The sequence below is a fragment of the Xenopus tropicalis genome, chromosome 1 (assembly GCF_000004195.4).
Source record: "Xenopus tropicalis strain Nigerian chromosome 1, UCB_Xtro_10.0, whole genome shotgun sequence".
Lineage (NCBI taxonomy): Eukaryota > Metazoa > Chordata > Amphibia > Anura > Pipidae > Xenopus > Xenopus tropicalis.
Genome location: NC_030677.2, coordinates 140382035 through 140410008, shown reverse-complemented (window position 1 = coordinate 140410008; position 27974 = coordinate 140382035). Strand labels below are relative to the sequence as shown.

Genomic DNA, 27974 nt, shown 5'->3' with positions numbered 1-27974 from the left:
ACTTTTTATTAGAGATACATAATAGATATCATATACAGGTATGGAATCCTTTATACGGAAAACTGTTATCCAGAAGCTCTGAATTACAGAAAGCCCATGTCCCATAAATAGTTTCGATTTTTAAAACAGATTTCCTTTTTCTCTGTAATAACAACAGTGTTGGAATCAAACTGTATTTAATTCAAACTAAGATACTGTATAATTGATCCTTACTGGAGGCAAAACAATCCTATAGGGATATACTGACTTTTTAGTAGCCTTAAGGTATGGAGATTCAAATTACGGAAAGACCCCTTATCCAGAATTCCCTTGGATAACCGGTCCAATACCTGTATATAATACAACTGATCACCCTTCTGAAGTTTTGAAATTAGGGTTACCACCTTATTTGGAAAAAAATATCAACCTTTTGAAATTTGGCATTACACATCATCTTTACCAGCCAGAATGTGTTGGGACCCAAAAACATGTAATGCTAACATGTAATGGTCAGTTTCACCTCTTTTGACAGACAATAGGAAACAGGAAACTCTTTGTTTCAGGCGTGATATACACCTTGTGAGAAAACTGTGATGGCACACTAATGTAAAAAAGGCTGGTTAAAATAAAATAGCGGATGTCCCTTTGCCTAGTTCTTGTCTTTATTTAAATGACATGCACAGACAACCTTGTGTTTATACTGCAGTGGGTTTGACCATACATTCAATTAGGACTTTTAATGGGGCTAAACTCCAGGGGAGCTTTTGTTGGATGGTGTTGGATCATAATTGCATGATGTGGAAACTACATGACAGGATTGCCATGTGACACAACGCGCCAATTGGAAGGGAACGCTGCGTGCTGCATCTTCATTCAACGAGATAAAGTCTGATGGTGTTTAACAGACGTTTTTTTCTCCATGAAATACATTGACTGTTGGATGTAGATGCAAATACAAAACACACCATCCAACTTTATCTGACCCGCCTTTACATTACAGCCTATGGAGATGAGATTTTGTTGGATCCTACAAAATCTTGTACTGTTGTTAGGGTCATTAATACTCTGGGCCTTCAAGAGCTGTTGAGCTGAAAGTCAGCTATTAACTTTCTGTGATAAAACTGCCAATATCACAGAAATCACTTAAAAATGAATGTAAATGACAAACAATGTTCAGAGGAGCACTCTTAAGGTGGCCATACACGCACCGATATTATCGTACGAAACCTCGTTTCGTACGATAATCGGTGCGTGTATGGCATGTCGGCGAGTCGACCGATATCGCAGGAAGCTGCTGATATCGGACGACTCGCCGATCGGACCAGTTTGAAAATTTTGATCGGGCGCCATAGAAGGCGCCTGACCAAAATTCTCCCTTCAGAGCTGAATCGGCAGAAGGAGGTAGAAATCCTATTGTTTCTACCTCCTTACCTGCCGATTCAGCCCTGAATGGTGTGTGGCGGATCTTACGATGTTTCGTGCGACCGATGGTCGTACGAAACATCGTCAGATCGCCACGTGTATGGCCACCTTAAGAAAGCTTGTATCAGTTCACTTTTTTAGTTTAAGATACCAAATGTGGTTCTTTAAGTGTACAGTGTTATCTCTTCTCTAGTATTCCTGCTCCCCCTCCCCTCTGGTGGCAGGATGGCCCTATGCACCCTGGGTTAGCTATACCTAAAATATTATTATTATAATTAACATTTATTTATTAAGCGCCAACACATGTTTATACACTATAAATGTGATTCATGCACATTTATAGTGTATAAATGTGCATTAATCACATTAATCACAATGCATTACAGAACAAACAGACAAAGAATTGCTTGTATGTACTGGCCCTTACACATGATTTGAATATTGAAGGGGGGTTGCAATAACTCAATTTTATTAAAAGTTATTTGGAGTATGGTGCTTTCCTTTACACTTGCTACTGCTGGTTGAAGATGATGTAGCAGCCAGATTAGAATGGGGCAGAATGGGTAGCTTTCTGATGTATTTGAAGGTCGGCTCTATATTGCTTTAAGTAACCAGTGTCAGCTGAGATACTTGGTAGGAAACATGGCCCACAGTACAAAATCTGGTCAGGGTGTCCCCAGATGCAACCACTTTCTTTCTTCACACCCACCCCCCCATAAATCCATATCCCTGATTCCTTTATATATACACCAGAATGTACACTAGTGACATAGCTATACATCACTGGTCTATTAAGGACCCAAATAAGCTTTGGGAATAAGACATTTTCACATACATATAATAAAATTGTAATTGCCACCAAGGAGTTGTGGGATTTGTTTCCTCCATAGTTACTCCCCTAATGTACACAGTATGTTGGTACAGGTATGGGATCCCTTATCCAGAAACCCATTATCCAGAAAGCTCCGAATTACGGAAAGCCCATCTCCCATGACTCCATTTTAATCAAATAATTCAGAATTTTAAAACTGATTTCCTTTTTCTCTGTAGAAATAAAATAGTACCTTGTACTTGATCCCAACTAAGATATAAATAATCCTTATTGGATGCAAAACAATCCTATTGGGTTTAATGTTTTATTGATTTTTTAATAGACTTAAGGTATGCAGATCCAAATTACGGAAAGACCCCTTATCCGGAATACCCTTGGTCCCGAGCATTCTGGATAACGGGTCCTATACCTGTACTTGCAAGTTCCATTTTTTTTTTTTTTTCGTATGTAGTTTCACCTTTGCTAAGGAATTTACCAGGCAGCATTCACCAAGCACCTACTTCTACATTGCTATCCATGTATGTGTTTTGTTATAAATATACTTTGGCATTCTTCAAACATAAATACAATGATCTTTGTCTTATCATTCATCCTCTCTGCTTTTTCTCTTACTCCTCCTCTGTTTCACACCTGGCTTTCATCCTCCTCTTTCACGCTTTCTGCCCCCCTTACGTCTCCCTTTCTCTCTCTCTCCCTCTGTTTCTTGATCAGTAACTTCCCGAGCCATAGAAACTAGCTGGTCAACTTTTCTAGGCTGTTCATACAAAGGCAGTCAAAAGGTAAAATGGGAATTAGAAGACTGGACAGTTAGAGTGGGCCTATTAGCTGGCTAATGGATTTAGCAAACTAAGTCACTGGTTGACTATTTATACTGTTTAATTTCTTTCAGAATGTTCATTCTTTATGAAAGTTTTCAGATTTACAGACTGCTCGGCTTGTCTTTCATAGCAAGCATGTGTCTTTCGGCCTGTATTCATGACTCTGTTCAGAGAGAAACCCCTGTGGTATCTTCAAAGGATATTTCCTCCAGAGTGCCCCGTCTATTCCCCCGTTCCACCCCTTCGGATTATTTCCAGCCTCTCAGGGTGACTCCGTGGTATCTTTTGGGTGAGAATGCTCTTGTCAGTCAAGGACAAATAAGACAACTGAGGATTGCCCTGCAAGAAGTAACACAAATGCTCTCCACTGCACTTTCAGGTGAGAAACAGAAACTTTGAGCATTTAAGTATTTCATTCCATTTGTGGAGGCTCACAGTGACTTAGCCAGTGGTAGCTATAACAGAGTTTGTTATAAGTAATGTATGATACTGAGCTTCCACTGAGATACTCGCTGTAAAGAAAAACAAATTTAATTGGTGGAGGCTCCAGTGTAAATAAATAGTAAATGAGCAGAAGGTTTTTGAGGTGGCACTATAGCTTCATAGCATTTCTTTTCTAAAATATCGCAAGGAATTCAAAAGTGCATGGTACTGGGCAGAGTATGGCCCTCCAAATGACGTTAAATTACAACTCTAACACCCCTGACAGCCTTTGGCTGTGAGATGAATGCTGGGAATTCTAATTCAAAAACATTTAGAAAGTGGCATTAAAAATCAACCGTGCTCCTACCAAATCTGTCAGGGTAAAATTCAGAAAATAGTTCTGCAGGGAAACAAGAGGGTTAATTACTTGTTGTGGGAATTACTTCATATGCATAGGGATCTTGTAGTGAATATTCCATTAATACAGTTTCTCTTACTTTCACCAAACACTAATTACAAATTCCTGACAATAGCAGTAAAATCTTTTGCATTGTGCATGCACATTTTATCTCTATTTTACGACCAAATAAAAAATTAAATCCATCGCTTTACACACTAAAAATGCCACGTTGTATGGCATGGCGTGTGTCTGAACTGATAAGAAGATGGTACATATCTGCTCTTTGTGACAAACACACTGCATTGTAGAGATAAGAACCCAGAAGCTCCAGTCCACAAGCACCACTTACATATACTGTATCTTGATAAGCATCAGAGAGATACATTTATAAGTTAACAACCTGTCTGGTTTTGAACAAGAATGTATAGTATTAACAGGTGCTGGCCAGTTCTCTTAAGGTGGTTTGGGCTTTAAAGGTGTACTTGTATGCTCCTGTACTGTACCCCAAAATATGTATAATATTGGTGACTGCGCATGTGAGCATGTCATTTTCCTCCTTTATAATGTATTTTGGCATCACTATGATTTTGCAGTTTTGGTGGGATTAGGTTCTGTAATGAATGTTGGGGACAATAAAGTATGGGGATATAATAAGATACAAGGTGGAGTCTGTGTGTTGGGTTCTCCAGAAGATGTGTGTAATTGAGTTTCTTGGTTCATATGTAATTCATATGTTTGCTTACAGTCTAGAACAACTTATAAATTATGAGTGCATCTAATATTTAATCTTTGTATATAAATTAAAGACATCATGTTGGCAATTGTGTTCGGATTCCTTCTTTAGGCTAATGTCCCACGGGGAGATTTAGTCGTTGCGATTTTTAAAAAGCGAGTTCCAGTCGCTCGTCTTTTCCTAACAAGTGATTACTAGAAATTTTAACAACGGAGCGATTCTATTTCCCATAAATCCAGGTGTCATATTCCCCATCCAGAATTAGAAATTACATTCAGTGCAATGGGGAAATCGCAGCGACTTCCCGCTCAGTGGGTTTTACTTTCAGGGATTCCCATAGTTTTGAATGACAATGCTTTCTTTGTAAAATCATCAAAAAGAGTCTTGTAGCGATTCAAAGTGATAATCGATTTAAAGTAGTATTGACGGCTTAGGTACTGGCAATCTATATTCTTTTTAAAAATCGCATTAGCCTTAAACACTTTTTTAATTTAAATAACAATGATTAAGATTAGACCAGATTTTCTTTTTTTGTAAATGTGAGGCAAACTAGCAAGAGGGACCACCTTCTGGCCACCATTGTTGTTATGAAAGAGTTGCCTTAGATTAAAAATGCCAAAAAATTGTTAACCAAAAAGTGAGATATTGAGCTCTAAAAAATTATACTGGTTCTGTAGGGGTAGATACGTTTTTCTTCACTCCCACAAATGGAGGCTATCAGGTGGTTCTGGGAGTTGTAGTTTAACAGCACATGGAGGAGGCCAAATTAGACATCTATGATTTCGTTCAGATTAGAAGCCCAACCTCACCGCAGTGCTTTTTTCTTCTATTACTCTGTCACTGTATATTTTATAGTTCAATACTATCAATTTACATACACTTTAAAATGTTAATAAACCTTGTGGTTCAATATAGTTATATATATTGCATATAATTAGGAAACATTTTGTGTGGGTTTTGTTTAAATCCAGTTTGGTAACTTACACACAGCATTTAAAGACAGCAGGATAGTTGTTGAAAATAAAGGCAATAGTCCCACACAAGCTTGTTTGTAGATTGGGTAAGTAGCGTTTCCTCGGCAACTCTATCCTGTTGCTGGGAAACACTGAGCCATTAGCCTGCATTGCCAGGCATAGCCCAGTGTTGCTGACATGAGTGACAAACTGCATGCAAGTCAGTATCCACAGGTAACTCTTGTGGGCTGAGTGCCCTTACCTTAGAGGGGTCACTGCACACTCTGTAAACCTTCACAAGAGTTAATGCTACAGCTAAACCTTGGCGAGGAATAATACATAAGTGTTGTATGACTAGGGTTTCTTCCAGCGTGTCTTTTTGCATTACATGTTCAACAGATATTATTAATTCATTAAAAGGCAGCTACACATGTAAGCAATGTGTGGTACCTTGAGCGGTGTCCATCAGTCTCCACTTTGACGCCAGAAGGAATGTCAAGCTAAAGCCACTGAGAAGGGTTACCTTTTTTTATTCAGCAATGTGGCAACCCTACTAGTAGATTCCAGGAAAAGTGGGATTTTTTCAGATTGCTGTGGCCTCTATATGACTATGGGTCACTGGTTTTCCTTAAAGGAAAATACCCACAGAAAGAATACTTTACCAACAGATTATTTACATCATATTAAGTAGCTTATTAAAGAATCTTACCAAACTGGAAAATATGTCAGTAAATATTGCCCTTTTACATCTTTTACATCATCCCTGAGGAGACGCCATGGAGTACCAGGAAGGTGGGAGCCTGAAGACTGGGTAACCCGGAGTGTAACCATAGATCACAGAACTGGTGTCAGAGGCCATGATGGTAGTGAAGAACTTTAATAATTAGTGACGTAACAGTGCACACAATGGATATACACACTGAATAAAGAACGGCAGGCAGAGGCGGAATCCAAAACAGGTTAATGAGGTGGGCGGAGGAAAGGGAGCAGACAGAAAGTAGGAGACAGAAAATAGAAGAATCAGACAAAGTTAGCCCAAAATGCCTCCAGTGACTCAAGAGGCAAATGCACGCCGCCAGGAACACCCCAAGTGGTGTTTGAATCCTGGCTGATCCTGACACCACCATTTTGTGATGGGCTGTGTGCTCCCTCAGAGATCACCTGACAGGAAATAATGCAGCTCTAACTGTAACAGGAAGTAGTGTGGAAGCAAAAGGCAGACCTCGGCCCATTCATTGGCTGATTGGGCCTAACACGTATGTGTGCCTTGGCTTGTTTGTGTGCACTGTGTATCCTATGATCCCAGGGGGCGGCCCTTAATTCTTAAAATGCCATTTTTTTATTTAGGATTACTCAATGGCACTTGCTACCTAAAAGTATATTTTTATAAAAATGGATAATTTGTATGAAGCAGGGTTTTACATATGAGCTGTTTTATGTGATATATTTTTATAGAGACCTACATTTACAGAGTTATAGTTTAACAGACGTAGGCCCTGAAGGAAAACTTTACCAATAAATTGGGTAATCATAAATAGAAAATTGACATTTGAAATATTAAGGGCCGCCACAATTCATGGTGCACACAAACAAACTAAGGGCACATATACATGTTAGGTCACATCAGCCAATCAGTGGACAAAGTTTTGTCTTTTACTCCCACTCTGCTTCCTGTTACAATTAGAGCTGCATTATTTCCTGTCAGGTGATCTCTGAGGGGGCACACAGACCAATAGGGCAATATTTACTGATATATATATATATTCCAGTTTGGTAAGATTCTTTAAAGGGGACCTGTCACACACACACATAAAAAGCTGTATAATAAAAGTCCTTTACAAATTAAACATGAAACCCAAATTATACATTAGAGGTGGGGCAGGCAATATGATTGACAACTTTTTAATTACATTTACTTTAACTTCCCACTCATCACCTAGATGGCAAATGCATGCAATTTGGTTGTGATACAAAGCTTTCCTTAATAAAAGTGTATACAAAATGGCGCTGACCTGCTGCCTGTAATTGTAAGTCCAAGAGTGAAGGGGAAAAAAATAAATTAAAGTAAAATATTAAAGTTTATTTTGCTCAAGTAACATGATGGATAAGGATTTGGAATTATTTCTTAGGGCGACAGGTCCCCTTTAAAAGGCCACATTGTATTATAATACTGTTGGTTAAGTATCTATTCTGGGGGTATAGTTTTCCTTTAAGCTCACATGAACCTTTTCAAACAAGGAAGCTGAATATTTGAATTAAGCTAAATGTGATGTTTATTTGACTCTTTTTCTAGTGCATAGATCTGAGGGGCCCCTCCTGTTGAACCGAGACATTAGTAGATTTTGCCGCTCAGTCTGGAGAGTGCCCAATGAAAACAAGTAAGAGACATTCTTTAGATCATTATACCCATTAATTATAAGAAGCAATCTAGAACAGTTCCTGACATTATCTCTGAGAAAGTTTTGGTGAAAAATGTACAATTTATTTCTGCCACTAAGTCTTTTTCCCATTGACAGGTGTGCATACATGCAAACTTCTTACCAAGGGGAAAAGTGTTTGGATGTCACGGTAGGTTATGTTCAGTGTACTGTTCAGAATTGCAGGTATTTTAAACTTGTAGTTTTTTATGAATCTGTCTAATAACCCCTTAGATCCCTGACTCTCACTTACATGGAATAAAAGTGTGGACTGCTCTGGAAAAAGAGCCAAGGACTGTGATTGAGGATGGTGCTGGTGTTCCTGATACTGATTTCCTGTTGTACGTGCAGGTGTCTCAGACGCATAAATGTGCAGCTCAGGTGAGGCCCAACTGAATATACAGGAATGGGATATATTATCCAGCATGCTTGGGATCTGGTATTTTTTAGGAAAAAAAACAAGGAATACAATACCTTAATGATACTAAAAATCATTTAACCCTTTTAATGCTGACATATTTTGATCTGGCAACACTGCATGTTGTCTATTAGCGCATGTAGCATAGATCAAAAGGCAACCGAGAAACGTTGAATCTACTGCTTTGGCACAATGTTAGACTGTAAATTCTACATAAAGTAAATAAAGGCAATAGAAAGATGTATGCTGGCATTATTATCATCAAGTACAAGATCTATGTATCGGATCTGTTATCTGGAAACCCATTATCCAGAAAGCTCCAAACTACAGGAAGGTCCTCTCCCATAAGCTCCATTTTAAGTAAATAATCTAAGGCAGTGCTGTCCAACTTCTGTTGTACTGAGGGCCGGAATTTTTCCGACCTACGTGGTAGAGGGCCGATAATGGAAGCCAGTTTTGACCACTCCCCTTTTTGAAACCGCACCCACTTGAAACCACACCCATGGTATGGTCACGTGACCATACCCATATTAATGGTTGTAGTACAGCAAAAACCTGCCATACTCTGCCTGCCCTACCCTGCCTGTGTGTGCCATACTCTGCCTTCCCTACCCTGCCTGTGTGCCATACTTTCACTGTGTGTGCCATTCTTGGCTGGTTTGTGCCATACTTGGCCTGTGTGTGCCAAACTCTGCCTGCCCTACCCTGCCTGTGTGTACCATACTCTGCCTTCCCTACCCTGCCTGTGTGTGCCGTACTCTGCTTGCCCTACCCTGCCTGTGTGTACCATACTCTGCCTTCCCTACCCTGCCTGTGTGTGCCATACTCTGCCTGTGTGCCATACTTTCACTGTGTGCCATTCTTGGCTGGTTTGTGCCATACTTGGCCTGTGTGTGCCATACTCTGCCTGCCCTACCCTGCCTGTGTGTGCCATACTCTGCCTTCCCTACCCTGCCTGCGTGTGCCATACTTTCACTGTGTTTGCCATTCTTGGCTGGTTTGTGCCATACTTGGCCTGTGTGTGCCATACTCTGCTTGCCTTATGATGCCTGTGTGTATGGCACACACAGGCAGCCTACAGTGACACAATGCTGGCACTGCTCCTGCAGTCTGCACAATAACTATATATTAAAAAACTTTTTAATTGAAGTACCACCTCAGTTCTTTTTGTAGTGTGCAGGGATTATTTGTGGGTTTCTACTGCTCCTGAGGTGTGAACAGGGGAACAATATGGGTGATTACAGTCTGAGCCTGAGGTGTGAACACTGCAGGGGGTGAATAATGCAGAGATTAAAAAGTGTGAACAACACAGGGGATTACATATTTAAACAATACAGCCTGATTACAGCCTGAATCTGAGGTGAGAACCATGCAGGGGGGGCAGTTAATCACAGTACTGATACCATTTAAAGCTTACCAAGAGTAAGCCATCAAAGCAGCCAGACAGGTGGGGGGCCACACAGAGGGGGGTCGCGGGCCGCAGGGCCGCCAGTTGGACAGCACTGATCTAAGGTATTCTAATATATTTCCTTTTTGTCTGTAATAATAAAACAGTACTTTGTACTTGACCCCAACTAAGATATAATTAATCATTATTGGATGCTATTGGGTTTATTTCATGTTTAAATTATTTGTTAGTAGACTTAAGGTATGGAGATCTAAATTACAGAAAGAGCCCTTATGCAGTAAACGCCAGGTGCAAAATATTCCAAATAACAGTTCCCATACCTGTACTGTCCTTTTGAAAAGCAATTTTCTTTAAAACCTGAAGAACTGTTCTATTTTAAAATCCCAATAGTGCTTTCCTGTATCAACTCAGGAGGTGTTGTATCATTGTAACTGTGTGGCTATGCATTGTCCTGATAGTAAAGTATAATACATTATATTTGTTCCTATTGTCCATTTAAAGGATAAATCTGTTGTTATATATTTACACCAGCCTTTAGCCCTGGCGTATCTTTTTTCCAAAGTCTTTCCTTTGTTGAGGTGTAGAAAATGAAAAACTGATTTCAAAACACAATTTATTGTGAATGTCAGTAATCTGAATCACTACTGTCCCATAACCCTTGTAAATCCTAAATACTCTGATCTCAGTAACCCAGTAACTCAGTAACACATTCCTCCATGCCCGTATGTCCGGCTGTGCATCAAGTAACATCCTAGGAAGCTTAATAGAAAAAAATGATCTGATTCCATTTGTATGATAGCGAGACCATGCTGATACTTCTGTTGTGTTGTGTTGTTCTGTATATGCCTCATAACCTGCATTATGTGTATCTCGCAAATACTTATCAAACTTTTCCCTGTGTGATTTTCTTCTCAAGCCTTCTGTTTTTGCCTATGCTTCTTACTGTCAGCAAGATCCAACTGGGCGTCCTCTTGCTGGGGTGATTGTGTTTTGTGCTGATCATCTGAGAGAAGAAGAATACCAACAAGCACACATCATTCAGGTAAACACTTCCAGGGCTGTAAACCCTGTGTTGAAGTCACTGGCATTAATACACAATAATGCTGACATATTTGTACCAGTGCAGTAGCCTATAGCAACCAAAACAATAAGCTTTGACCAGGCTCCTGTGGATTAAATAATGGAAGCAAATATGTTACTGGTTGCCAAAAATTAGTGCACAAACACAGTTTTGGCTATTTTTAGCACCACTGTGCCTTCAGATAACTGTTTATAATTATAACCCCCCCCATTGTCTATAGACGGCCAACCTTGCAGCTAATAGCTATTTTGCAACCTAATATTTTTTGGTTGTCATTGATTTCCCCCTGCAGGTAGCCCTCCACGAACTACTCCACACCCTTGGATTTTCCAGTAGTCTGTATGCAAGCTGGCTAGACTGCAGCCTTGTAGAGTATGGTAAGGGAACACACTTACATAACAGGTGCTTAGAAAAGAAAATCAAATAAGATAAAGTTTCTAGAATGAGTTTAATACGATCTAGTGCTCTTGGTAATTAATAGAGGGCTTATTGGCATGGGCTGGTATGCCTATCACATGCTTAAGTAATTTACTCTTTCATAAATAGCACACTGCATTGCCGATCCCTGAATTTGGATGTTTTGCAATATTCAGCAACCCTTTACTGCAATACTGTTTGCACAGGGAAATGACTACTTATAGGGGTATACATATAAGCTATTTTCTTGTTATACTTTTTTTTAAAAGTCCATGTCATGCTTAGTAACATAGTAACATAGTAAGCTGGGTTGAAAAAAGACATATGTCCATCACGTTCAACCATAATGCCTATATATGACCTGCCTAACTACTAGTTGATCCAGAGGAAGGCAAAAAACCCCATCTGAAGCCTCTCTAATTTGCCGCAGAGGGGAAAAAAATCCTTCATGACTCCAAGATGGCAATCAGACCAGTCCCTGGATCAACTTGTACTAAGAGTTATCTCCCATAACCCTGTATTCCCTCACTTGTACTGAGAGCTATATCCCATAACCCTGTATTCCCTCACTTAGGAAAGCCTTTTTGTTCAAAAGGGTGGGTTGTGTACACTTTGTTAATGTGGCACATTTTAGACATAATCTTCTACCCACAACTACCAAAGAACTTTTTAAATAAGCCTTTTTAACACAAAACTTTTGAATTTAGAATCCTCTACCACATCATTCACTTTTAAGATAAGAAAGGTCTTGCTCGTTTCCTATATTATTATTTTCTGTTCATGTGATAGATATCCTTTTGCTTCCAAATCACTTATAGGGGATTCTTGCTCCTCTCGTTCTCGTGTGACAAATACAGATGAAAATGGTCAGTTCTGTATATACACCCCAACTGTGATGCAGAAAATGGGGGAGCATCTAGGAGTAGAAGGTGTGGGGGCACCTCTGGAGAATAAGGTGAGGGGTATATTTCAAGTCACTAAGGTATAGTATACATATACGGTATATATAGTATAGAGTATAGGGTACAGCATATAAACCATAATCTGTAATGTGTGGGACCTGGGGTTTTCTGAATAAGGGATTTTTCCATAATTTAGATCCTCCTACATTAAATTTTCTGAAGATCAATTAAACATTAAATAAACCCAATAGGAATGTTTTTCCACCAATATGGATTCATGCAGCTGAGTTACCATCAAGTACAAGCTAAATGTTCTTAAAAATTAGCATTATTTGCTTAAAATGGACTGAATTGTATATGACCTTCCGTAATTTGGAGCTTTCTGGATAAAGGGTTTCCAGATAAGCAATCCCATACCAGTATATACATAAAAATGCTTTGTCTAAGGCAAAGGCAAGGGTTAACTTAACCATCTGATGTTGTTGCGTGTAAAGCATAAATACTTTGTACATTTAAACAAACACACAACATAGAAATAACCTAAAATTGATGCAGAAGTAGTATAATGATAGTACAGGTATGGGATCTGTTATCCAGGAAAGCCCGTCTCCCATATAATCCATTTTAATCAAATAATTCAGATTTTTAAAATGTATTTCCTTTTTCTCTGTAATAATAAAACATATCTTATAAAAATGTATCTTGTATTTGATCCAAACTAAGATATAATTAATCCTTATTGAATGCAAAAGAATCCTATTGGATTTAATTAACGTTTTATTGATTTTTTTAGTAGACTAAGGGGCTGATTTACTAACCCACGAATCCGACCCGAATTGGAAAAGTTCCGACTTGAAAACGAACATTTTGCGACTTTTTCGGATTCTTTACGAATTTTTCGTTACCAATACGATTTTTGCGTAAAAACGCGAGTTTTTCGTATCCACTACGAAAGTTGCGTAAAAAGTTGCGCATTTTTCGTAGCGTTAAAACTTACGCGAAAAGTTGCGCATTTTTTGTAGCGTTAAAACTTAACGCTACGAAAAATGCGCAACTTTTCGCGTAAGTTTTAACGCTACGCAAAATGCGCAACTTTTTACGCAACTTTCGTAATGGATAGGAAAACTCGCGTTTTTACGCAAAAATCGTATTGGTAACAAAAAATTCGTAAAGAATCCGAAAAAATCGCAAAGTACCGATCATTACGAAAAAAACGCAATCGGACTCCATTCGACCCGTTCGTGGGTAAGTAAATCAGCCCCTTAGGGTTTAGAGATCCAAATTACCCCTTATCCGGAATACCCTTGGTCCCAAGCATTCTGGATAACGGGTCCTATACCTACAGTATATAGTCACAGAAAATGGCCTAATGACTAATGAAATGGTTGCATGTAGTGTTTTCATGAACCATGGGAAAAGTTATTTTAAGCAATATAATACCTTGTAAAGGTATTAATACATTTGACTTTGAGTAAAGGGAGCCATTAGGAAATCATGAGTACAACACTGGATATTAGAATTCTTTCTTCTTTCCAACAGGGATTTCCAAACTCGCCTTCCTCCCACTGGGAATCACGTATCTTTCAGGGTTCCATAATGACCCCCTTGCTGAGTCCACCCCACCTCACACATCTAGATCCCATCACTCTAGCGGCCTTTACGGACATGGGCTGGTACAAGGTTAATACCACCATTAGAGGTCAACTAACGTGGGGTAAAGGTAAGAATCCTAGGGGTTATTTGGGATTTTTATCAGTTGTATTGTGGCTAGGTTTAGGGGACAACCAGTGAGGGAATAACCTTTTCCGGTGACTATGTATGAATTAAATGCTAGATGCTACATACATCTATCATAACATTGGCTTTGCATGCTATATATAGCCTTATATTTTGCCTTAAAAGTATTTGGCCGATTTTTTTACATTACATATGTGGTTCCTCTATGAGGGGGCTGCCAAATCTGTGTTGCAAGAGGTCCGTTAGCATTAGAAGCTATAACTGAGTTTGAGAAGGAACAGCCATGTTGGCAAAACAGTCAGGTTTAGGAACTTCAAGGAACAATTACTTACAAAAGCAGTCCTATCAGCAAAACAAACATGACATACAGTATAAGTAACATTTAAAGTTTAAATTTTTTTTTTTTTGTTAATTAAAAAAACAAAATAAGCAAAGTGAATAGCAGTTTCCAGGTGAGAGTAGTTTTTTAGTGTCACTTTAAGACATAAATTAAAAGGAGTGGCCTGCACAGAAACTCAAAACACCTGAAAAAACATAAATTTACACATAATGGGGTAATTTAGATGCGCAAATCCAGTGTGCAAAGCACAATATTAGAAACAATTCACCAACTTTTTTTTTGCCCGGTATGCAGCAGGATTAACAGGATTGCACCTGATCTCTTAGCATTATTGCACTTGCACAAATTGGGATGGAGTCATTTCTGGCGTTGTACCACAATGTGCAAAAATGTAAAATGTTTCTTAAATTTTCTCTGCACGTATCGTGTTTTTTCAGTTTTGAGTATTTATTGTCACTTTTATTTCCTTGAGCTGAGAACAAATAATGGACATAACTCTTGAGAATTCTCGAGGCACAATAGAAAAATTACTATTGTCTGAATGGATTTAGGCAGGTTCGGCTTCCAAATTCTTTTGGAAAGAAAATGTGATAAATACCTGGAAACTTTTTTTTTTTACAGTAAATCTGTTATTAGTAGATTAGTAGTATTAGTAGATTAGGTCATTTTATAACAATCTTTCATGACCTTACATGACCTCAACGGGTTTTAGATGCCGTGGTTTTACTTTCGGATTTTTCACTATTTTGACGCTTAGTAAATGGTGAAAAAATGTTTTTTGCACAATCTTGAAATCTCACTAATCTTGAAAACAAATAAACATGACTTATAGTAAATGGGCCCCCTAGTAATGATAATTCTTACTCCAATTATATTATTGTTCTATGAATTTTTCCTGGGGACACAATGATAATTTTCCTTGGTGCAGAAAATATTGATCAGTCCAACTAAACAGTTTTCTTTTTATTCAGGTGCAGGTAGATCTTTTGGTCTTCCCACCACATGTCAAGACACTTCCAATGGATTCTTCTGTACCGGAAGGTGGGTGTTAACATAATGCAAGAACAAGTTTATGGCACATCTAAGTTATAACATTGTTATCTTCTTAAAGCAACCTAGGTTGTCACCATCTGCATCTGGACAAAGGCAACTGCTCTACAGATCCCTACCTAGAGGGATGTCACATATACAGCCCCCTTATACGTGGTGTAAGTACTCCTGGCAACACTGACAACACTACCAAAATGTTTACATGCACATAAGTCTTCCTTCATGTTACATACAGTTTCACCCACTGTTGCAGGGGGAATGCTGGCTGCATCAAGATGGTGGGGACCCAGATGAAATATTTCACGCACAGAGTCGGTGCTTTTTTTCAAATCTCACAAAGGGGGTAAGTGTGTGACATACAAATTAAAACCCACTGTATTGGTAGTAAACATTCTGAGATTATTACCATGTATTTATAAAGTACCAACATATTTCACAGGGTACAATAAATGGGTGTATAAACTTAACATACAGATACCATACAAAGCTACCAATAACTGATACATGAGGTGAAGAGGGCCCTGCCCAAAAGAGCTTGCATTTCAGTTATTGAAGGGGTAGCTCACCTTTAAATTAACTTTTAATATGATGTAGACATTGACATTCTGAGACAATTTAAAATTGGTCTTCATTTTTATGTTTTTTTTCCATTATTTAGCTTTTTGTTCAGCATTTGTGTATTAGCTATCTAGTTGCTATGGCCTTATTTTACTTAGCAACCAGGCAGTGGTTTAAACAAGAGATGGGAATATAAATAATAAAGGGCCTGCTTAAAAAAAATAAGTAATAAAAAGTAACAATAACAATAAAATTGTAGACTTACAGAGCAATAGTTTTAGGCTGCTAGGGTCAGTGACCCCCATTTAAAAGCTAAAAGAGGCAGAAGAGCAAGGCAAATAATTCAAAAACTATAAAAAAATAAATTATGAAAACCATTGCAAAGGAATTAAAAGTTAAAGTAAAGGTTGAGTTGGCCAAGAGCAACTATGCCACGCATAGTTTAGCATCTAATTTCCTAGTAAAGTTAGTTACAGGCCACTCTGTGTGACTATAAACACAACTATTATGTGACCTACCTGTCTAGCTCCCCTTTAAAAACTGTAAATGGACAGTTGTGTCCTTTTTAAGTAACAAAAATATCACGCATATAGATACACACTGGTCTAAATTCAAAATTGGGTTTCACTACAGACAATATTTAATTACCATAAAGAGCATCTGCAATGCCCTGAGGAAGATAGTCAATGACTATAATATAATATAGACCATATGCAGAGCTATATAATGATTACAGCAGATGCCTCTCACCTAAAGGAAACTGGAATACATGTGTCAAGAGAGTGCAGGCCTAACAAAAAAAAATAGAATTAACAGGCCACAAAAGGTAACCTACTGACATGCAAGACAGCACAAATGAATGCAGGATGACAATGTTTGGGACATTCATTGGGTTCATGTTACAGGCCCCACTGAATCCAGAGTTCAGAGGCCGCTGTTATCTGCATCAGTGCCTTGGTGAAAACTACTTCCAGGTCAAAGTTCAAGAATCAGAATGGACTGACTGTCCAGCGGGAGCTTGGATTCAGGTGTGTTGTTGGCATGTTTAAGCTGAAAGCAAAATATTTTTTTAGAAAACCAGGGAATTCTATTTACTAAAATTTCTTCTTGATTTTTCTCACCGTGCAGATTGCGGGTTATGAAGGGTTTATTCAATGCCCATCTGGTCGCTTATGTATGGGATTCCAACCCCTTCTTGTTGCTTCACTAACTCCTAGCCCAGTCACTGAGCAAAATACCACAGTTACGGAAAACACTCTGTACCCTACAGGGGGAACTGTGCATTTTAGAGTGCAAGTGGAAGTGTCCCAAAGTCACAAATGGACCTCAGAAATGAGATCTTTTCTCCTGGATGAGGTTCTGGGGGTCATTGCTCAGAAAGCAGGAGTGCAGAGGTAAAGTATGGAAAGGATGCAAAACTTTGCAAAAAGATGTCAAACATGCTAAGGAAAGGAATAGAACTGCTGAATGTGTATATGCTATATTATCTGTAAATTATGTGTTTACATGTAAACTATTTGGGGAAAAATGGTAGAAACTAGAAGTACACAACATTTAAGTGCAAAAATCCACACAAAAGTGCATCCATTTAATCCTATTTAAAGTAATACTTTAACGTAGCTGCTGAATAACATGCAAGGTACAAAGCACAAGGTGTACACAAGGGAGATCTGGAATTACCAAATGCCTGGAGAAGACCATAAATCTGTGAAGGAAAATCTTGCTGAATGTATAGTTTACAATAGAAAAAGACAGGAAGACATCCCCTATAATTGCACCTATTTATCACTCAACAGCCAGGATAATTTAATTAGTGTCAAGTGCAATTCATTCATTCTCTATGTTAGTTAAAATAAAATATCTTCAAAAATACAATAGTGCTCAAATATAGTGCTCAAGTATGTAAATATATTAAACAAGTGCGCAAAATCCATAGATTACAAACAGACCCTGGGCCAGATGTGGCCCACTAAAGGATTTTTATGGCCACAAGTCTTTTCAGAGGCTCCATAGACTATATGACATCATCATTTTTATTTAATCTAGCTCTCCAACATGCTGTAGGAGATATTATTGGCCCACTACATGTAATAAGGTGGACAGCACGGCGTTAGTGTAAAGTATATACTTGTAGCTTGCCCAGCTCCACCTTTAAGCTCTTTGTGGTCACCTAGTGAATAATTAAGGGAAGATTCTAGTAACTTCAGTGTTTTGGGTCTCTCCACTCTTATTCTCTATTTCCAGTCTACAAATGTTATGCACTTTAGTGATTCAATTAAATTAAAAAAAAAAAAAAGAAATTTATTATGCATGCTTATGTTTTAGGATCACAGTTCCATTTTGATATGTAGGCATTTTTAAGGGGGTGTCTTGCTGTTTGTTTAGAAAAAAATAATGACAACGGCCTATGAATTTTTGCAGAGGGCACACATTTGAGCATAGCTGTTCATATTACTTAGGCTTCTCGGTGGAGCTACCATCTGTGCTTATCAAAGTGCAAACATAATGTGTTGCTTCTGCTGAAAATAGATAGAAGATATTAAGATTTAATTTACATTCTTTAAACTAAACGCTATTTTGGAAGATCTAAAATATTTGTACGTTTTCAAAGCTTTAGGGTGATACTACTGAACCCCAGAGTTTGCACAGGTGAATTGACTCAGTCTTGCTTTTTGTTCTCGACATATCATCCCTTTCCCAAACTATTCCCTTCCAAGTAGTAATGTTTGACCTTCTCCAGCTAATTTGTGAGCTAACATATACTACAGGTGGAGACAATTCCTGAGCCAAACTAGTAGACTATTACAGCTTAGCTTACCCCCAATCTAAATTTAGGGAAAAATTATCCCAATGTGGATTTCATGTATAGCAATGCTGTCTGACCAAGTGGTACTCCCCCCCAAAACATTGCAGCTACACTTTCAATAAACAAGCAGGGGCTAAGCCCCACTTGCATTACACTCGTTGTACCAGTCACTTTCTCTCTTGTTGTTCCTGTGAGGATGCCGACCCTCTAGACCAGGGGTGGCCAAAATGTCAATCGCAGTCCACCAGTCGTCCCCCGTGGATTACTGGTGGGTCGCGTCTAAGCCGGGAAATGTGGAAGTGCAGCGTGTTTACTGGGTATGCGAGGAGGAGCTAAAGTAGATCACCGGGGGAGAAAGTCTGGGCACCCCTGCTCTAGACTGTGTAACGTGTTTACTAACTGAGGATGGAACTTCTATCCTGAAAAATGAAAATTCCCATTACCAGCATACCGAGGGAAATGGTGGCATAACACATTCACAAACCTGCAAATGTTGCAGTGTAAGTTCTAATAAATGAGTATCTAGTAGACCTGAAACAAGTTTATTGTATACTTTTTGCAAGTTTATAGGCTCAATAAAATAACACAGAACTCTATAGTAAGAAACATCTCCTAAAACCATTTTATGGACGGGAATAAATTAAGTGATAGAAGAAAAACTGTGGGGAATAATAGTCTCACATGGCTGTTCTTTTTTGCAATGTACTGTTTTGAAATTTTTTGTTGTAAACTGAGCCACTGAGATTTTCTTTCCCTTATATAACAGATGCTTTCTTCAACCCCGTATGAATAAAGAGGTAGATTTATCATTTTCTATTGTGGGAAAATGGTCCACAGATTGCCCCCCTTCACCATCAGCAGACACACCAGTGGTTTCTTTGCTAAACATGAATCAAGATGGAACTCCATTTATAATATATAATTCCTCCTTCTTTTCTACAGTCAGCATCAGGTGAGACATTAAACACAGACAGACCTTACTATGCTACTTCTACATGGCATACAACAGGGATGTCAACCCTGTGGCCCTATTTGTTATTACACATCTACGGACATTCCACAAACAGTTTTGTTTTTGAGGAATTCTAGTATGAGTAAAGATTTTGTAATCCCAGGCTTACAGATCTTCTTTGAACCATACAAATAGATTATCTTTCAGCTGACCCATCTATATCCTTCCATTTACTTTAAATGTAAAGTGTAATAATTCCCAAAAAGTTGTGATCTTTAAATATCAAGAACTAAAGAAAAGAAAGAAGAATTTATTTAAACATTTTAATGACATTTCACTTTTGGCAGAATATTAATATATATGTATTTCTTTGTTGCTCTATTTGCACCAACTGTCCCTTCAGTCAATGATTTTTTTTTGCTCAACCAAGTCACCAAGCACTCAAATTTTTATTGGCTTCTGCTCCTAATGTGTCACTCAATTTGTCTCCACAGGCTCATAGACTCTGATCCTCCTACTTCACATGTCAGTCATATACTTCACAGTTATGCGATTGGAGGTGGCTGTTGTGCTGTGTGTGGTGCAGCAATCATTTTTACTCTCTCTTGGTACAGACTACAAAGAAAATTCTTACAAGTAAGCAGCAGTTATCCACCAGAAAGGCCACAAATACCAGCAGACCTGGTGTGAGAGCTAGTTTTGATGTAAAAATTCTAAATTGCTAGACATCATGACAAGTCTAAAAAAATGTGGCACAGTCATTAGCGGAGACACCTAGCTGAAACTACAAAAGTTTCAACAAGCCGTAACAAAGGCAAGACCCTGCATGTATCAACACAAAGATAACCTGGCAATTATCCTACCAGATACACAAGGTTTTATATAATATAATAAAGTACAAAAAGAAAATACCATGTCAGTATACATGGAAGAATGGAATCAAGCCCTTCATTTTTAGAAGGAAGAAAAAAAATACAAATCTTAACCATTGCAGATAAGAAGATAGGAGAGGCAAAACAAGACAGGATGCCTAAAGAATTTACAAAATGATGCAACTGGCTGGCACTTTGGCCACAAGAGCCCTAATCATAGTTTCTTCCAGTCTAGCTCCTGTTGTTTTAAACTGAAAATACCCTTCCTCAATCCTTTCCTGCAGTCCTTGACACCTCCTCATAGAACTTTGCCACAAAGTCAGCATCCTGCTCTTCAAGACGATGCAAGAATTGATTTCGCTCATCTTCATCCCATCCCTGAAACCACTGATCCCAGAGTCTAAGTTGGCACTGAAACAGACTGGGTGGTGGTGCAGACAGTTGAAGGGACCCCAATCCATCCAAAAGCAAACATAGCTTTCCAGGAACAGCCTTGCACAACAGATCCTGAAGAAAACGACTGCGTTGTGATTCTGACCAGTCAGAAAACCAGTGCAGAACACATCGCATTTCCTGCAACGGGATATAAGAGAGGAAGTTTTCTGTTGCCATCATAACCTGAAAGATTGGAAAACTGTGTGAGAGCACGGCCATGAAGAAGGTTGGCAAATCAGAGTAACAGAGTAAAAATATGCATGGAAAATATTAGCTCAGGACAAAGAGCATGTTTTTGATATTCCTATGCTACAATGTTTTGCTTCTCTTCTTTGGAATTAAAATAAGCTAACCAGTGTCTTTTGGGTGAGTGGCAAAACTTTAATAATACGAGTGTCAGGACTTTCACAGAACTCGAAACTGCAAATCTGACTTCGGATATGGGCACATATTTATTGACTTTCAACTAACAGTTTTCAATAGTATCTCAGTAACTGTGACTTCAACTGTGCCTCCATGGCTTTGATGCAGTTTATACTAGTTTTCACATTTTAGGGGGGTGACGTAATAAAAGGCAATAAATTTGCCCAGGTGTGGTAACCTATAGCAACCAATTAGCAGGTAGCATTTACTGGCCCCCTGTATAAATAAAAAAACGTACTGGTTACTACACACAGGCAAACTTAGTGAATTTTAATACATGGGGGTTTAGACTTGTCTCTGTATTCATATAAAAAAAAAATAATACAGTATGCAAGTGTGGTGTACTTCTAGCACTGCTTTGACAGGGAAAGTAAACACAGCTGGACAGCAGCGTAAAAAGGAATAGTGGAAAACTATACTTAATGTTTTTATAAAACACCAGTCAGACCAGCATGTAGCTTTAAAGGTTCACATTGCACTTCCCAGAATGTTTTAAGAAATGCAAAGCTTAACTGTGATCTATCAATTGTTGTGTTTAATCAATTACTTTAATGGTTTCCCTGTCTAGTCTGTTATTGAAACAGCTATCTAGTTGCTAGGGTCAGGGCAGGCTTAAGCACTGTTTGTATGGACACCTAGGGGCACATTTACTAACCCACGAACGGGCCGAATGTGTCCGATTGCGTTTTTTTCGTAATGATTGGTAATTTTGCGATTTTTTCATATTTTTTGCGATTTTTTCGGCGTCTTTACGATTTTTGCGAGTTTTTCGTAGCCATTACGAAAGTTGCGCAAAGTCGCAAATTTTTCCTAGCGTTAAAACTTGCGCGAAACGTCGCGCCTTTTAAGTTTTAACGCTACGAAAAAGGCGCGACTTTGCGCGCAAGTGTTAACGCTACGAAAAAATTGCGACTTTGCGCAACTTTCGTAATGGCTACGAAAAACTCGCGTCTTTACGCAAAAATCGTAAAGACGCCGAAAAAAATCGCAAAAAATACGAAAAAATCGCAAAATTACCGAAAAAGTCGCAAAATGTTCGTTTCCAATCGGAATTTTTCCAATTCGGATTCGAAATCGTGTCTTAGTAAATCAGCCCCTTGATGTTAAAGGGATTAAAAGGGGTTCTTGTATCTTTGTTTTCCCGTGCCAGCGTCTGTGTAGCTCTCTCCTCTCTCCCCTCTCTTGCTCCCCCCTCCTTCAAGAATGCTAAGAACTCCCTCCCCCCTTGGGAATTTGTGATCTGAGCCAATCAGCAGGAAGCTTTCTCATAGTCTTCCTAACTGGGCATATACACCGGTCTTGGTGCAGAAACAAGCAGAGACTTAAGGGCACTATTGAGAGAACTTGAGAAGGTATGTTAAGTCTTTTTTCAGCACTGCAGAATATGTTGGCGCTTTATCAATAAATGTTAATTAGCCTTTACTTCTCCTTTAAACTAGTTTTGCTGCTGGAGTATAGTTTTCCCTTAACTCCTCTCCTTCACTTTCCTACCTTGCCGCTAATGCGAGAGACTTCTGCCGGAGCCAATAGTGGAAACGTCGACGTTTCGGTCCTACATAGAGGACCTTTATCAATATAATCATATATACAGGTATGGGATCCATTATCTAGAAACCAATTATCCAAAAAGTTTAGAATTACAGAAAGGCCATCTCCCATAGACTTCATTATAAGCTGAATAAATGTATTGTTCTAGGTGGCACTAATGTGGCAAATCTCCTGGCAGTAAAATGCCAAAATGACTTTCCTTCTCCTTTAAATAATTATTAGATTTAATTTATGGAAAGATTCCTTATCCGGCAAACCCCAGGTCCCAAGCATTCTGGATAATAGGTTCCATACCTGTATTAAAAAGGTTGGTTGTAAAAGTATTCACAGTACTAAAAGAAAAACCTTTATTTAATCAAAATAAAACTGCTATAGATATCTATGTGTCTCGGGACAGTCATCAGGATATGTTATATATTTATATGAAAAATAGCACTGCACTCTGCAGGTCTAAATCAAGGAAGGTCCAAAAAGGTTTTTCTGCCCCAGAGGAATGTCACACATTAGTGACCGAATTTGGGATCACTAATTTTTCAGTAATAAAAAAAGCTTTCCCTGATTCAGAACTGCAGAGTGCAATACTATATTATATATATATTAGCTATCACAATAATGAAAATGTAATAGGCTTCATAACAAAATTCTAAATATAAAAAAAATTCTGTATAATTTCTGAAATATCAAGTTACTCCACTCTTTTCAAGCAGAAGTCACATTAGATTTTGGTTGACAGATCTAATATCTTTTTTTTGGGGGGGGGGGGGGTGTCATTTCCTTTTATAGGAGATGTATTAGAGCTCACCTAAAAAAAACTAATTCACAGAAACATGCAGTTCTATATAAAAAAACACCGCAAACAGCCCATATTGAAAAAATGCTTGTCAACATTCCTTTGATTGATTTACCTAAAAAAAAGCTGTTTTGACAAGATCGTCAAACCTATAACTTCACCCTAAGAATATGATAAGTATACAGTACTTATTTTAAAAGTTTTACCTGTCAGAAAAAAATGCTAATTTATTCCACGAAACTGCAGATCACAAAAAAAATCACTGTGTGGCGCTGTTGCTCTTCCCAAACTGGTCCTCAAAAGCCCTTTAAATTTCCGGAAACAAACGAGATACTTCGTTCAAGTTGAGGGGCTGGCCTAGCGGCTGGAGACTAAACTTGCGTCACAGGAAGGAGGAGGAAGAGTTTCTCCGACTCGATCCGAGCTTGGAGGCGGAAGTGCCCGAGGCTGACGTCACGCAGCGGGTTCAGCGGAGCTCGGTCGTGCAGTGCCCCGCGGCCGGTGCATCTTTTTCCCCGGTCAGTGGGGCTCTAGGAAGCAAACCATGGCAGAGCTCGAAGACGTAACGCTGGACGGAAGGCCGCTTGACAGCCTACGGGTCACCGATTTGAGAGCCGCGCTAGAGGAGCGGGGACTGGCCAAAAGCGGCCAAAAAAGCGCACTTATGAAGCGTCTTAAAGGGGTAAGTCAATATCGTGCCTCACTTTTCCTGTGCAGCGCTTTAACGGCAAAAAGTACGGCAACGCGCACCCCCCACAACAACCTAGCGCGCTCCCGCCACCCCCTCCTCTTCCTATCGGTGTAGCGAAATCGCGCATGCGTACAGGAGTATAGAAGCTGGCACGCATGCGTGATCTCCTGTTTGTGGTTTTTTCGCATGCGCGTCTGGCTGCAGGAGGCAGCTTCCCGCCCTTACCCGATTTATAATCTTCCTACGGGCGCGGGCACGTCGACTTATTAAGCCCTACCCACAGTGTGCGTGCGCGCACAGAACGTTTACAGGCCGTAGTCTGATTAAATAAATTCATGTATAATACAAGAAATTGTTTGTTTATTCAGCGAGTCTTATCAACGTTAGTTAGAGTGAAATACTAATTTAGACCAGAATAAAAGGTTACATGCAAATAAATGTTATCCAGTTGAACAATAACAGCTTGGCGTCCCGTCTGTGTTTATATAATTAAGTGGACTATGTGGAACTGATATCACCCTTTCTTTTCTGGCTACGGGTATTTTGTTTCCTGTGGTCTTACTAGTAGGGACAGTAGTGTATCAACTTTAGCTTTGCACGACGGGGTTGAAGGGCTTTTCTCTCAGAAAGCCATGGCTACAGCCACCTGTTTACATGAGTTAATCGCCGTGTCCCCGACCATGCGACCTGCTTACGATCTGTTGGGTCTCGATTTGTGGAATTTGTAACATTCTCTTAAGCAAATGTACCTTATTTAGAGCTGTGGCTACTCTGTGCACTTCCAATATGGTGGTGACACAACTAAACAGTCAGAGAAGATCCTCTATATTCTCCAGTATCAATATTTTGTGCAAAGGACATTACACGCTCATTTTTTAAACAAACTATGGCATGTTTGACCAAATATGTGCAGTATAATGAAGGGACCAACTACATCAAAGTGTTCCATGGGGATGGAAAATTTTCAGTAGCATTTAGAGTGAAATGTTTTCATGTCCTTATGTGGTAACACCACCATTGCACCCCTGCTCTGTAATTTAGAACTGTTTAGTGGTGTAGCTGGTTATACTACTTCTCTCACATTTCCAGATGGATACTCTTCTTTCTGTGCTATTTTCACTGCACATCCAACCTTTTTCTGCATTGTTTTAATTTAAATGTGTTTTGTCATATAGACAAACACTGTGTGCTCTGAAAATCACATTATTGTTCATGGTGCAACTCAGAATTTTATGTATGTGTGTGTATATGTATGTGTGTGTGTGTGTGTGTGTGTGTGTGTGTGTGTGTGTGTGTGACTTATTATATATATATATATATATATATATGAGTCTGTGTTTAAAACCTTTTAAATTGGAGGCGTTATGCACAGTTTTACAGATACAGTTAATCACCTCTCTGAGCTTTTACAGTAACATGGGCCATGGTGAGTTTGAATGATTACAGTATTTTATTAGTGCCTTATAATGTAAAAGTACAGTTCTAGTTGCAAAGCTTTTGATCATGTGAATATTTTTGTATCAACGTTTAGATTTGGATATTGCCGTTATTTGTTTCTTAATTCTGGTTAATACCGAACCCCTGATATATAAAGTTTTTTTTTAACAAATGTTTGATAGAAAATAGACATCTTTGATATAAAACCCAGAATACAAAGAGTAACCAGTTAACCAGCAGCTAAGTTAAAAAAAAAGCCTTCACTCAATGTAATTGTGTGGGCACTTTATGTTTTGAGGTGTTGGTACCACATATGACCAGAAAATGTAAGCTTATGTGTCAAGGCCACATTGCACTGAAACAAAAGAGAAGGGGTTTTCTTAAATGTATTGATGGTGCTCTGGGTAGTTATCAAACGGAGCACCCTGAAATATATACTGTAGAGATTATTACGGTAAAAGCCTCTCCATTTGTTTATTAAGAACAGGAAGGTAAAATAAGAATTATTTTGTATGGTGCTTGTTCCAAAACTGGGGGCTAAAGATATAGAAGCCCATTCAGAATGTATTTTAAGATGAGATTTAATGTTTGATGCCCTTGATACTCTTTGATCTAAAGGACTCCCATGTCACCCTCTGTTTTGGGGGAAGGACTAAATGTCCTTAATAGAACTGTTGGCAGCATTTCCCAGAAAGCTTCTTTACTGACAGTTGCCTGTCTGGCTAAAGTGTGACTTATATGAAAAGGGTTAATGTGTCTTTATACAAAGGAATAATGATATTTACACGTAAAGTAAATGACTCTGAATTTGCGCTACTAAATATTTATGCACAGAAATACTTACAGAACTTGAAAATCTGTTAAGTGTAGACCATCAAATGTGCTTGAGTACACAGTTACTCCTGCAGTTTGCTAATAATGCGCAACAAAGGGGTATTCAAGAGGAAGCCAGTGTCTGGGAAATTCAGTTACTGGAGACCACTTGACGTAAAAGACAACATTTATTTGGCAAAAACTCAGTGGATTTTGAGCTCACCAAAAGTCCTGAACAAAGATATCACAGGATTTATATGGACTTTTACATGGAAAAAGGAGTATGGGATTAAAAATGAGTTGCTGGTGCAATAGCATAGAAATATCGCTCCACAGCACAGAAAAACAAAGAACTGCACTTACAGCCAAACAGGTGTCTCTTCCCTCAAGGCCTTGGTAGTAGTGACTTAAGCTAGCTTGAGAACAGAATCCATCCAAGTCAGAGGGTCTGCACAGGAAATTCTGCATACACTGAATTTCATTCTCTCTCCAGTATGCTGCCCCTAAAGTGGCAGGTGCAAGTCTTTGGCTCATATTGCCGTAGGCTCAAATAATAGGGAGAATGGTGCAAAGTTGGCAAAAAAACTTGACACCTTACTCTGCGCTTTGGGACTTGCCCCTTGTTTATAAATGTGCCCTTCTGTTTCAAAAAAGAACATGTAACCAAGCTACAAGCAGCAGCTTTGTGAAACAGATCTGACATCTTTATAAATACAAATAATCTCACACTTATTAAGTTTGGGTCTAATTGTCTGATGGTAAATATAGTCAGTGACACTGCAAGGCAAATGATGGGTCCTGAGTAGTGGTTTCCAAAACATAGGAAAGGTGAGCCCTATAACTGGACTGTGTATTAGAAATACAATTAATTCACAGACTATGTCCTTTAAGATTAAAGGAATTCTGTAACCCAGCCAAATTAATTAACAAAAAAAAAAAGAGCCAAGAAAGGGTCTTTAGTTAAAACTGATACTAACAGGTTCATTTGATAGGAATTGTGTCTGTATTGCTTTAGTGTGCTGCTGTCAGTCACAGTGACAGCTTCCAGAGACAGGCAGAAACGCTTGAGAGTATAATTTGCTCTTAGCACAAGTTTGTCCTTTTTAACAAAAGGAGTTAATAATGAATAAGATCATCTGGGACTTAGAATATTTGCACTATGGAGCTCATCTACTTGCCTAAAATGTTGTTTGCTTTGTTTATAATGCAAGATTCCTTTGTCCCAACTGTCGAGTGGCAGCCCCTAAAACCCCAGAGCACATTTTTTATTTACACATTTCTGTATGTAGATCAGTGACCATAGTAATTATAATTGCCTA

General features: G+C 38.8%; 3 protein-coding genes across 3 annotated transcripts in view; 2 read left to right on the top strand and 1 right to left on the bottom strand.

The window, feature by feature from the left end:
• Positions 1–3128: 3128 nt before the first annotated feature.
• Positions 3129–19717, top strand: lmln2 (leishmanolysin like peptidase 2). The gene is made up of 14 exons (XM_018089620.2): positions 3129–3430; positions 7854–7938; positions 8077–8128; positions 8212–8358; positions 10720–10845; positions 11177–11261; positions 12120–12256; positions 13743–13923; positions 15252–15321; positions 15392–15488; positions 15584–15673; positions 16794–16916; positions 17017–17282; positions 19461–19717. Exons 1-14 carry the CDS (start codon positions 3187–3189, stop codon positions 19648–19650), a joined length of 1893 nt encoding a protein of 630 aa, XP_017945109.2. The 5' UTR covers positions 3129–3186; the 3' UTR covers positions 19651–19717.
• Positions 19718–19963: 246 nt separating this feature from the next.
• On the bottom strand, positions 19964–24094 carry c14orf119 (chromosome 14 open reading frame 119). The gene is given in 2 exon segments (NM_001016929.2): positions 19964–21136; positions 23921–24094. A coding segment is annotated over 1 exon segment (345 nt). The 5' UTR covers positions 21131–21136; positions 23921–24094; the 3' UTR covers positions 19964–20785.
• A 55-nt stretch (positions 24095–24149) lies between these two features.
• The window catches only part of acin1 (apoptotic chromatin condensation inducer 1), a 47977-nt gene continuing 44152 nt past the window's right edge, over positions 24150–27974 (top strand). The window contains exon 1 of the mRNA XM_012953275.2: positions 24150–24396. Coding sequence (XP_012808729.2) covers positions 24259–24396 — 138 coding nt within the window. The 5' untranslated portion in view covers positions 24150–24258. The remainder of the gene's footprint in view (positions 24397–27974) is intronic.